At 40.5% G+C, this 13,498-nt stretch overlaps 1 protein-coding gene across 1 annotated transcript in view; it reads right to left on the bottom strand.

Moving 5' to 3' along the window:
- The window catches only part of LRP1B (LDL receptor related protein 1B), a 1,639,960-nt gene extending 1,630,289 nt beyond the window's left edge, over positions 1-9,671 (bottom strand). Inside the window, 1 exon segment of the mRNA XM_030210865.1 lies at positions 9,311-9,671. Within this exon segment, the coding sequence (XP_030066725.1) occupies positions 9,311-9,671 (361 nt within the window).
- Positions 9,672-13,498: the final 3,827 nt, after the last annotated feature.

Here is a 13,498-nt window from a genome sequence, read left to right as displayed (position 1 = left end):
ATCCACACCAATTGACTTGTTACTCAATTAAATTGTGCACACAAATTGGATGTGCACAATTTTGAGTGCCATATATAAAATCCAGGGGAAAATGTCTGCAAAGCTAGTATTCCATAAAGTAAATGCTCCACACAGAGTGCCCGTTATAGAATACTAGCTTAGTGCAGATCAGCCCGGTGCCTATCTTTCGGCACCATTTATTGAATATAACTCCTCATTACTATTTGTTCTACAATTGTTTTTTTCTTTTCCTAATCATGACAGGGAATTCTATAATAGGGTGTCTATAATTAGGGATCTAGAGGATGCCTAGTAGGAAAGGAACATAGACTTCTATTTTCCTTAAAACATTGTAGCATAACTGGGTATATATGAGCCTAAAGGTTAGTATTAACACTTATGCCGGCCATAGAACTTGTGTATACTTGCGCCTAAGTGTTGCAGATACATGTGCTATAGATACAGTATTGTTTAAATTGCACATGTAAGTTTGACACTCACCAATTACCTGCCCATGTATTTACCCTCTTGGATATGCATACTATGGGCCCCTCTTACCAAGCTGAGGCAAAAGGGGGCCTGCACTGACACTGGCAGGTTTTCACGCGTGCCAAGGTCACCTTTTGCCGCAGCAGGTACAAAGGATGTCTCTCTTTCCTGCAGGAAATGACAGTCTGGCAAGTAAAGCACTTGCTGCATAGCCATTTCGGTAAAGAGCCCTTAATGCCACCCATTGAGGTGGCGGTAGAGGCTCCCAAGCTAATCCGGCAGTAACCAGGCTGCATGTGGAACTGCCCAATTAGTCCTGGGTACATTCCAGCGCTACAAAAATAGCTGTATATGATGGGGCGCAAGGGATGGGAAGTACCACCAGGCTGCTGCGGTAGCCCGGCAGTACTTCCTGTTTAGCGAGTGGTAAGTCCATATTGGGCACGTCAACGCTTAGTATAAGGGGCCCTATGTAAGTTAAGTGGGTATTTACAGAATAGCACTTTGGTAGACGTATTCCATTATTCTAAACATGTATAAGGATAATATGTGCATTATTGTTAGTGTCTATATTATCGAATTGCTCTCTTGATCCTTACATTGTATAGACTATAGTGAAGAGAGATGCCTAATGCTATTTAGCAGTTTATGTTCGCTTCCTACAGCTGTTTTGTATTGCTAGTTGTCATGGTTTCTTCCTCTGGTTTCTTGTAAATTGCAGTGCAGGTGCTTTCAAGTATAGTATTCTTGCATGTTAGCATAAATCAGCATAGACGCACAATCAGTAATAGAAGTTTGAATTGCTCTTTCTTTGTATTTGCTTAAACAGTGCTTAATTATTAAAATTAGTGCTGGTATTCTTTTTATGTCTATTGTCTAGTCCTTTAAGGGCTGTAATTTATGCTTGATTAACTGCATCGATTACCACATGCCCGACTAGCATCAAAACAGATAGTCAAAAGTTCCCAAGTTCTTTTTGGTGCTAAGTTTGCAGAAACTTCTCTATTACGGGCTTTTTGTGTGCGCATTTGCAGCAAAATGGAAACGTGGCTTATATTACTAATAGAAATTCCTGGTGCAGTTAGTTCTAGAGCTAAGGAAAGGACTTTAGATTTAGTCCTCAGTGAAATGTAGGACCCGGTGCAGTGGGTAAAGCTGGTGGTGCCTTTTGGCAATAGTGATACTAATCAATGAAATTTGATATAATACTTTCAGGGAAATCTACTGCAGCAGCATGGACTGTAATTTCTTCATTCTATCGTTTTGTTATCGTTTTGAGTTAGAGGAAAAAAAATAAAAGAAGGTATTGCAAAGTTTAAAGGTTTATGGGGGTCCTTTTACTAAGCCGTGGTAAAAAGTGGCCTGCGGTAGTGCGAGTGCATCTTTTGGGCATGGGCTGGGCCAGTTTTTACCGCTTGTGGGAAAAACGGCTTTTTTTCAATGGGACGGGAAAAGGGCCTGTATTAAAATTTAAACCAGCGCATGCCTATTTATGGCCTGAGCCCTTAATGCCACCCATTGATCTAGCAGTAAGGGCTCACGAGCTACACGCACGGTGACTGATCGGCATGTGCCAACTGCCGATTAACGCCAGAAATGCCATGTGCAGTAGGAAATTAAAAAATTATTTGTCCAGGCATTATGGTCACATGCCAAATCCAAACTTACTACCAGGGGTGCGTGCTAACCCGGGGATAGTCTCATTTTGGCATGCACTGCACGTACTAGAGCCTACTACACCTTTGTAAATGGGCCCCTATATTAGGTATGGACACTCTGAAATTACCATTTTGGAAAACCAGACCAAATGTATTCCGTGCAATAATATGGTTGAAGAAAGGCCGAATAACTGTTAGCATGGTTAAATGGTATGATGAAAGAGGCCATTAAAGACAAAAGGACAACTTTTTAAAAATGGAAAGCAGATCTAAATGAAGAAAATAAGATAGAGCATTACAGGTTAGATTAAGGCATTAACTTGGCAGGCCAAAGGAAAAAAAAAAAAAGAAGACTTTCCCGGGAGGAAAAAAAGGAATAAATACTGTTTTTAAGTACATCTGAGTTCAAGAAGCCTGGGATACTACACGACCAAGGTAATGCAACCAAAAGAAAAGCTACAAAGAAACAAATGATTTGAGATCATTAATAAGGGATGTGTATTAACACACATTGGTTGCCATCTTGGAAAGTGGTTCCTTGAATGTCGAGGTTCCTGATGAAGCATTAGTTCTGAAATAGGGCTTGAGAGCCTGTGATTAGTGCTGATGACTTTTCTCTCGCGGCACCTTATGCCTGGAATAGACTTCCTGGACCTATACGTCTAGCTCCATCTCTACCTGTTTTCAAATCTATGCTGAAAACCCACCTTTTTGCTGCTGCTTTTAGCTCCTAGCCACAATTGCCCTCCCCTTGTCCCTTCCTCCCTTCTCACCCATTACTTCCCTCACCCCTAACTGTCTTGTTTGTCTGTATTACTTAGATTGTAAGCTCTTTTGAGCAGGGACTGTCTCTTTGTATCAGGTGTTCAGCGCTGCGTGCATCTGGTAGTGCTATATAAATGCTAATAATAATAATAATAATGACTTATTTCAGCTACAGATAAGTGTCTGATTTCTCTTCAATAACTGTGACTGACATCATATGTTCTGAATCATATAAACGGAGTTTAAATTTATGTTGGGGACACTAGACAACGGATTTATACCCTACTTACATTTTGCATTATTTTCTGCAAAATAGCACACCTCATTGACCCTGGTTCCCTTGGGAATATATCTGGGCATCTAATGAGAGACCCTTATGGTAGGTTCATTTTAGTTGATTACCTTTGAAGCCTTTGACAGTGGCATTCCTAGGGGGGGTGCGGTGGGTGCGGTCCGCCCCAGGTGCACGCCGCTGGGGGAGTGTCGCACACGCCTGTTCTTCGTTCGTTACATGCTTCCTCTGCCCCGGAACAGGTTACTTCCTATCCTCTGCCCTGGGTGTCAGCCCCCTAGGAACGCCACTGCCCTTTGATGAGGGAGCACCATGGCTTGGAAAACTGAGAGGAACCATTATCTTTACAAAAAATTATAGATATGAAGTATTTATAAAGTTGCTGGGTTACTGTGGGAACCCTTACCGCCACCTCAGTGGGTTGTGGTAAGTGCACCCCGTCGCTTGGCCATGCAGTGAGAGTTATCTTACCCCATTACTATTTTTTTTAGGGGGGGGGTGTCTTTTTACTTACTGCAATAAAAAGGGCCTGGTGCATGGGAAAATGGCCCCTGCAGCTACAGCAGGGCCCTTTTTCCTGCAGCTTGGTATAAGTACCCCTAAGTGCAGTGCTGGCACCAGAATTAGTACTGACTTTACTAACGGTATAAGTATATATAAATACTCAGAGATGACCGTACTACACTATCCATTTACATTAAGGCCTGAATGTCCACATGGAATGGAAAAATTCTGGCACTGCCTCTGTTTCTTCCCCAAACCACCTCCATATTTTCTGAATAAACTGTTGATTTAAGAATTTCAACAGTCCAATTTTATAAAGATTTCCAAAAATGTACAGAAGGTATATTATACATTCGTCAACCACCAGCAAATGCATAACTCGCTCAGAATATATGACAGTAAATAAAGAGTTTCTTTAAAATAGTCAACAGCTCAGTCAAAATAGTCAGCTGAGTCATATTAGCCATATGGTTTGATGCCAGCCTAATGTGTTAGAATTAAATCTTCTGACTAGAACTATGCAATCATACTGCATACAAACTCTGTCTTCTTTTCACAAAGATTTTTATTTAAAGGCAACATGGTAAGACTAAATACCATTGGAATAAATTACCTGATGCATTCAGATTGATCTGAGATTGAATGTTGTTTATACCTATATTAACAATTTTGCTATTTCAGAGACACTCACAAAGTACAAGTTTTGTCTTAAATATATTGCCTGTTTTATGAACTAATAATTAGATTTTATTTGTTCTATTGCATTGCTGATTGCATTTTCTGTAATTATCTGTACAGGATTGTGTTTTGTTATTGTAATGTGTCTTGAGTTCTTATCTAAATTGATAAAAATGCCCAAATTAAGGTGGTGTTTTATAAAGGCACACTAGCATTTTTAGCGTGTGCTAAAAATTCACTTGTGCTAAATGCTAAGATACCCATAGAAATATAATGGTCATCTTAGTATTGAGCACATGCTAATTTATAGCGTGCACTAAACACACTAACAGGCTTATTTTCGAAAGAGAAGGGTACTCATCTTCCGATACAAATCGGGAGATGGGCGTCCTTCTCCCAGGGTCACCACAAATCGGCATAACCAAAAACCGATTTAGGCGTTCATCTTTCATTTCAATAATACGGTCGGGGACGCCCAAATTGTGACATTTAGGTCGTCCCTAGAGATGGTCATCCTTAGACTTGGTCGTCCCCGATTTTCGGTGATAATGGAACCCGAGGACGCCCATCTCAGAAACAACCAAATCCAATCCATTTGGTTGTGGGAGGAGCCAGCGTTCGTAGTGCACTGGTCCCTCTGACATGCCAGGACACCAACCGGGCACCCTAGGGGGCACTGCAGTAGACTTCACAAATTGCTCCCAGGTGCATAGCTCCCTTACTGTGTGTGCTGAGCTCCCCAACCCCCCCCCCCAAAAAACCACTATCCACAACTGTACACCACTACCATAGCCCTAAGGGGTGAAGGGGGCACCTAGATGTGGGTACAGTGGGTTTGTGGTGGGTTTTGAAGGGCTCCCATTTACCACCACAAGTGTAACAGGTGGAGGGAAAGGTCTGGGTCCGCCTGCCTGAAGTGCAGTGTGCCCACTAAAACTGCTCCAGGGACCTGCATACTGCTGTCAGGGAGTTGAGAATGACATTTGAGGCTGGCATAGAGGCTGGCAAAAAATATTTTAATTTTTTTTTCTTTGAGGGTGGGAGGGAGTTAGTGACCACTGGGGGAGTAAGGGCAGGTCATCCCCGATTCCCTCTGGTGGTCATCTGGTCAGTTCGGTCACCTTTTTATGGCTTGGTCGTAAGAAAAAAGGACCAGGTAAAGTCGTCCAAGTGTTCGTCAGGGACGCCCTTTTTTTTCCATTATGGGTCAAGGATGCCCATGTGTTAGGCACACCCAAGTCCCACCTTCACTACGCTTCCGACATGCCCCCATGAACTTTGGTCACCCCCTTGATGGAAAGCAGTTGAGGACACCCAAAATCGGCTTGCCATTATACCGATTTGTGTGACCCTGTAAGAAGGACGCCTATCTTGCGATTTGTGTCGAAAGATGGGTGTCCTTCTCTTTCGAAAATAAGCCTGCATGCGTGCCCAATGTGCATCAGTTTGGAGTTACCACCTGGGTATCGCGAGGCCCGGTTAGTAATATCATTTTTTTATGCGCATCCATAATGCGCACCTGAAAATAATTTGTATTTTCCTGCACTTGGCGGAATCGTCATTCGATGCACGGTCACCACATGAGACCTTAAGGTCTCAGACCCAAAATGGACATGTGCCAATTTTTATTTTGCTGCACGCCCATTTTCGGCAAACATTTTTAAAAGGCTTTTTTTATAGGCGTGCAGAAAAATAGATCTGTGTGCACCCAAAACATGCACCTACACTAGTACAGACCATTTTTGGTGCACCTTAGTAAAAGGACCCCCAAATTTGCAGATAAGACAAAACATTCAAAGTTGTTAAAAAACGAACTACTATGAAATATTGCAGGAAGACCTTAAGAAATTGGAGAACTGGGCATCCAAATGGCAGATGAAATTTAATGTGGACAAATGCAAGATGATGCACATTGGAAAGAATAATCTGAATCATAGTTACCTGGTGCTAGGGTCCACCTTGGGGGTCAGCACTCAAGAAAAAGATCTAGGTGTCATTGTAGATAATAAGCTGAAATCTTCTTCTCAGTGTGTGGCAGCACCCAAAAAAGCAAACAGGATGCTAGGAATTATTAGGAAACGGATGGTGAATAAGACCAAAAATGCTATAATGCCTCTGTATTGCTCCATAGTGCGACCGATCATTGGGGGTTGTTTACTAAAGCTTAACTCAAGTTATCTGCAGCAGGACCCATTTTATTCCTATGGACCCTGCTGCAGATAACTCGAGTTATGCTTTAGTAACCCCCCCCCCCCCTTGAGTATTGCATTCAGTTCTGGTTGCCGTAGTTAAAAAAAAGATATAGCAGAATTAGAAAAGGGTTCAAAGAAGAGCGACCAAAATGATAAAGGGGGATGGAACTCCTCTAGTATGAAGAAAGGCTAAGGTTAGGGCTCTTCAGCTTGGAAAAGAGATGATTGAGGGGAGATGTGACTGAGGTCTACAAAATCCTGAGTGGTGTAGAATGAATAGAAGTAAATTGATTTTTTACTCGTTCCAAAAGTACAAAGACTAGGGGACACTCAAGGAAGTTACATGGAAATACTTTAAAAACAAATAGAAGGAAATATTTTTTTTCACTCAACAAATGGTTAAGCTCTGAAACTCTTTACCAGAGGATGTGGTAACAGCGATTAGTGTATCTGGGATTAAAAAAGGTTTGGACAAATTCCTGGAAGAAAAGTCCATAGTCTGCTTTTGAGACAGACATGGGGAAGCAACTGCTTGCCCAGGGATTTGTAGCATGAAATGTTGCCACAATTTGGGTTTCTGCCAGGTATTTATGACCTGGCTTGTTCACAATATACTGGGCTAGATGGACCATTGGTCTGACTCAGTATGGCTACTTTTATGTTCTTATGTTCTTATCCCTGCTTCACTGCAGTGGTCATCTGGTAATTTAGAGCAACTTTTTTTTGCCTTATTCATTATAAAAACAGGTCTAGCTCAAAACATTTTTGTTTTAGTCCTGGACAGTTTTGTTTTTTTTCCTTTATAGCTGAAAAACGTCCAAGTGTTAGGAACTCCCAACTCTCACCCTTAACACGCCCCTGACACGCCCCCTTGTGAGTTGAATGCACTTCTGACAGACTTCATAGTAAAATGTCTAAAAATTGTTTTAAAAAATACCAATGTGTACATTTTTTTTTGAGAAAATAATATCCAAATGCAGATTTTATGCCACTTTTTGGAAGTTTTCCTCTTTTGAAAATGAGCCCTATGAGCCCCACGGTCTATTAGACAAAAATCAATTTAGTTTTCACCCAAAACACAGCACTGAAACACTAGTTTAAGTGATTGATAACAAAGATGGGCTTTGATTGAGGTTTCCATTATTTTATGGTAACTTTAGATCTGCAGCATTTGACACTGTCAACCATATAATATTGATTGATCATCTGCCTTACTTGGGTGTTGGAGAAAAAGTTCTCGCATGGTTTCAGCCTTTTTTAAAGGATTGTCAATTTCAAGTTAAACAAGGCTTTGATACTTCTGAGTGGTTTAAGATTACCTCTGCAGCAACAACTTATTTGAGTCATAGTATTTCCGTCATTAGGCAGTGGATGACTGCTCACATATTTCTGTTGAATCTAAATAAAACCCAAATATTATTTCTGACTTGATCAAAATCTATTGTTTGTCCAAAAAACATTACCTTAGACAACTATTCAGTACTAATTTTGACACAAATGCTCTATCTTGGTGTTCTCTTAGACTCTTCAATGTCTACGTATCCTCATCTTAGATCAATTATTAAAATGTTAGGGGTCCTTTTTACTAAGGTGTGCTGAACAATGGCCTGCGGTAGTGTAGGTGTGTGTTTTGGGCACACACAGAATCATTTTTCAGTGCACCTGCAAAAAATGCCTTTTTAAATTTTGTGCCGAAAATGGACGTGCAGCAAAATAAAAATTGCCATGTGTCCATTTTGGGTATGAGACTTTACCACCAGCCATTAACCTAGCGGTAAAGTCTCACGTGGTAACCGCGTGGTAATGACCTACGCACGTCAAATGCCACTTGGCTCAGGTATGATATACGAGTTAATATTTTTTGGCCGCATGTATCAGAAGTGTGCCAAAGTGTGCCAAGTGGTAGCCGGGCGATAACTCCATTTTGGTGCACGTTGGGCATGTGTAGACGCTTACACTGCTTAGTAAAAAAGCTCCTTATTTTTTTCAAACTACACCTTTTTTTTTATTATTATTTAATTAAGCTTTTTAACAAACATAAATTTACAATTATGAGTGATAATACACTACTTGGAAATTATACATAATATAACAATAGAAATTCTTAAATTCAAGTTTCACTGACTATTGACCACAAATTAAAGAAATAATCCAAGATGCAAGATTATATACTAATCTAAATGAAATTTTTAAAGGTAATACAAATAAATGATGCGCCAAAAATATATCCTGGGTGTTCCCTCCATGTCTGTTAAACAGTGAACATATGGGGCTATACCACTACATTTACTTCTTCCCTACTTAGTAGAAATTCCTCCAATTGTTTAGGGTCAAAGAATTGAAACTGTTTAGATTGAAATACAATTTACAAATACAAGGAAATTTCAATAGGAAGTTAGCTCCTATTGCCAAAGTTCTTGTGTGCAAAGCCAAAAAGGCTTTACGCCTTTTTTGAGTCTCTCTAGATAAGTCAGGGTAAATTCTTATTCTAGACCCCAAAAAATTTGAATCCAAGTGTCTTAATGAGAGCCTCAATACTGCATCTCTGTCCATTTCCAAAGCAAATGTGACCAATAAAGTTGCCCGCTTTGTTACAACCTCAAGAGACGACTCCAAAAAGGAAGTCAGATTCAACTCCCTACCATCCTGGAAAGGTTCCCCTGATTCCTTACGTGGATCAGTTTGTAAATAGAAAGCGCGAGTTATTGGTGGTAGGGAGGTATCTGACATACCCAGTATTTCAATAAGATATTTCTTAACCATCTGAATAGGTGTAATCAAAGGTGAACTGGGAAAGTTTATCAGCCTTAAGTTTAGTCTTTTAGACTGATTCTCGAGATATTCCAGCTGTCTAGAAGTAAAGTTCTTATCTTTAATTAGTGCTTGACCCACAAGTTCCAATTTTGAAGCTTTTTCGGTAAGAGCTTTAACTTCCCTGGCTTGAGAATCAGTCTTTTTCATTTGAGAGAGTGCAGTTTCTGATAAAGACTTTATAGTTACCGCATTTTTAACTGCCAAAGATTGTAGGGAAGCATGTGCTGTAAAGGTTAGGTCCCAAAGTGACTCCAAGGTCACTACGGCAGGCTTTTCCATTTTCCCAAAAGTCAACACAGGAAGCGGTGCTTTAGCAGCCTGCTCCAGGATACTCACTGTCTGAGACAACAGCACAGGAGAAGGTGATATTTCTGGGGCTTCTAGGCTGGCAGCACCGTGTTCTTCACTTGGCTCCAACAGGCTCCCTCCCTGGTCACTCCGATTTCCACTCTGGGCTGGAGCGCAAGGGCTCTGAAGAAAGCCTCCACTTCCTGGTTGTGGGGGGCCACACGTTCGACGGGGCTCAGGGAAGCCCCGTCTGCACTGTCGGCCAACGCCGAAGCGCCAGCCTCCTCAGACGGAGTAGAAACTCTCCCGAGTCCCAGCGTGATTCCAAAATCTTCCAGTCGCGCTTGACGAAGCTGTCTAGACCCACCAGGGAGAGAGGGAATCTCCCTGACTTTACCTCTCCGTTTCCCCATAGTGAGGGTCAGGAAAGGAGCCAGCCACTACAGCGTTGTATGGAGGAAAGTGAGACGCATCTGGTAGCGCGTCTCAGACTGTCGCCATCTTGGATCTCAAACTACACCTTATTGGCAGTATGTATGCTCCATTCTGGGTTATTTTTTCTATTTAGATCCACTTTTGATATATGAAAGGCATTGTTTAGGCTTTAGTAACTTCTTTATCTCACCATTTCACCATTTTTGCAGTTAATTGGTCTTTCTTTAACCTTTTTTTTTCAGTTCAACAGTTTTATTTTGATTTTTCATGTATGTTAGTGATATATCACAATAAAAGTCAACAAACATAGTAAACATCAAAGATTGGAGGAAGTACAAATACAACAAGACATATAGGGCTAGATTCTAAAATCGGTGCCTAAACAATTGGCTCTTTAAAAAAAAAATGCTTAAATGGTATTCTATAAGCAATGCCTAAAATTCAGAGCAGTATATAGCATTAATGCTTAAGCAGAGAGGTTGCACGTAAATATTGGCACCACCATTTGCATCAACAAAAATGTAGTGCAAATACCTACGCCTAAAATTTACGTGCAAAGCACCATTATTCTACAGTTATGGATGTAACTCAAAACCCTGCCCCTAAAATGCCCATAGCCCTCCCATTTCCTTGCCCCCTTTTTTGGGCTTCACATAAATTTTAGGCACAGATCCTGCACCTACCTTTACACAGGTAGTGCCTACACTGACTGTGCGCCATTTCTGGTGAGTCAGAATTGGGGGGGGGGGGGTTAGTGCTGGGGGCTTAACTGGCGGTAATTGGGTTAGCGTGGGAGCCCTTACAGCCTCCTAAATAGGTGGTGGTAAGGGCTTCTCTGGAAAATGGCCGCATGGCAAGTGGTTAATTTACCACACGTACAGAAGAGAGTAGAGGCAGGAAATGATGCTTGAAACTGCTTTATTTGCTGCTTGAAAGGGAGGACCCAACACGGTCTGTGTTTCGGTGGTACAAACCACCTGCTTCAGGGGTCACCAAAACAATGTGCTAAAGTGCTGAGGCAGCACTCTCATATGAAGTGCAGGAAAAACTGCAATGTATCTGTGGTGCAAATAGAAGATGGTGCCAGTTGTATCTAGCAGTGAGTATACAAGACTGTGATGAGCATGTCAGGTGCACTAAGCAAACAGCACAGCATGGCCATTTCCTTTAAAAAAAAAACAAAAAAAAAAAACGTTTTACCCACTGCAGTAAAAGGGGTCCTTGGCCTATGGCAAATTTGTGTGCTACCGCTACCGCAGAATGGTAAAAGAGGCCCTTGATTAGCCTTTTTAGCACTTTATCTGGATACAGCAGCAACTGGTCCAAGTCAGAAGTTTCACCTTTTAACGTACATTGTACTAAAGTTCACCTGGATAATTTTCTTTTTAAATTTCAACCGTACAGTGTTAGGTATCTTTCTCTACAATTACTACCTGATTACATTTAAAATTATAACTAATCAACAGAATATAATTAATAAGGTGAAAGATCTATGTTCATGTTGGAAACCAAAATGGTTATACTGTATAGTTTATTCAAACTTACTCTACCTCCTTTTCTGAAAAAAACAAATCAAACCAGGCCAAAGCTGTATACAATAAAAACATACAAAAATTGACAAACAAAAGAAACGGAACCCTATAATATTGACAAGATAGAAGACTATCATAGCCTAGATCAAACATTCAGATCGTATCAGTCTCGCACAAATCAAGTGACTCACAAAATGGCTATCTACCCAGGATGACGATTAAAAGCTATAAAGAGAAAAATGTGTTTTTAACAGACTTGAACTTTTTAAAGGACACTTCTTTATGAATGAATACAGGCAAAGCATTCCATTTGAGAGGAGCAACAAAATAAAAAGCTGAATGACAAGTTGATTCCAAGCATGCCTGCAAAGACGGTGTGTGTGTGTGTGTATGGTGGTGGTGGTGGGGGGGGGGGGGGGGATAATTGTTGCTCAAAAGCAGAACGTAAAGAATAACCAAATATAGTAGTATGTTATTGGTGCACATCTGCCCAAACAACTAAGGGATAACTTGATTTTTAAGTCTACCTTAACTGCTTTGGTGGACTTGATTCTTCCTCACAAAATGGTAGGCTCTATCTATTGGTGTATTTGGAATAACCCTAATCTCATGAATGACAGTGGGGCTCATTTTCAAAGCACTTAGCCTCCCAAAGTTCCATAGAAACCTATGGAACTTAGCCTCCCAAAGTGCTTTGAAAATATGCCTGAGTGTGTGCTTATTATGGGATTCCTGGGCCCAAAAAGGTATATTGACAGTTGAAGACTTCTTGCAAGGTCATCCTTATATGTCATTCACATAGGCACAGTGAATTCATAGACTTTATTTTACTCAATATTTTAAATGGTTAAGCATACCCCTTAAGGCATACTTCAGAAATGCTCATCCAACTACTGAGATTCCTAATACCATAACATTAAGTACTCAGATATCTACACTCTGTCACGAAATGTTTAACAACAGATACAAGGTCATATGTCTAAATACAATGAAACCACTACTAATAAGATTATAACATGCTTGGCAAACAACATTAAATGCTACCTTAAATAAGCAAGGCTGGTAATATTTTGTGCCTTTGTACTTAATACTATGAATGCTTGTATTTTGTTTTATGGCCAATAAAAGTGGTTTTAGTGCTAAATCGAATAGAAGTGGTGATAAAGGGCACCCTTGACAGTTACCTTTTTGTAGTTTGAAAGGTTAAGCTAAGATTTTATTTACATATAATCTGGCAGTTTGCTGTCTATATAGTGATGTTATCATATGACAGAATTGAGGGCCAAATTTGAATATCTCAAATACACAAAACATATAACCATTCGACTCTTAAGGCCGTCTCAGCATCTAATGGCTGGGTCATTGATATGTTTAGATAACTGCATTAGCTATACAAAATAATCTCATAATATTAGATGAATGTTTGTTACTGATTGTATCAGTGTATCTATATAGCAATTTAGTCTATTTGTAAGAAGTTTAGCAAATATTTTCCTATCTATATTTATAAGCAGTGTGTTTTTGCTAGCAAAAAAGATGCCGGTACTCAAATGCCAGGCCACCCTTCAGAGATGGGGTAATCACTGAGGAACCCATCCCACAATAGCCAGGCCCCCTGCAACTAGTCACAGAATCTATGACAAGGCAGAATTGGTGTGTAGGGCCTGAGCTCTTTCAATAAAACTTGGGGATCATGGGTCAATTTTAGCAGACAATGGAAAAGGTGCCGGTACTCAGTACCCCCAAGTACCCCCTCAAATAAAGGCCCTGTTTATAAGATAGATCTATAGTTGGAAACCTCAGAAGGGTCTCTACCTGACTTGTGTAACATAATTATCAAGGCTTCTGCCA

This window comes from Microcaecilia unicolor, chromosome 7 (genome assembly GCF_901765095.1).
Source record: "Microcaecilia unicolor chromosome 7, aMicUni1.1, whole genome shotgun sequence".
Classification (NCBI taxonomy): Eukaryota; Metazoa; Chordata; class Amphibia; order Gymnophiona; family Siphonopidae; genus Microcaecilia; species Microcaecilia unicolor.
This window is presented reverse-complemented; position numbering and strand designations above follow the sequence as displayed.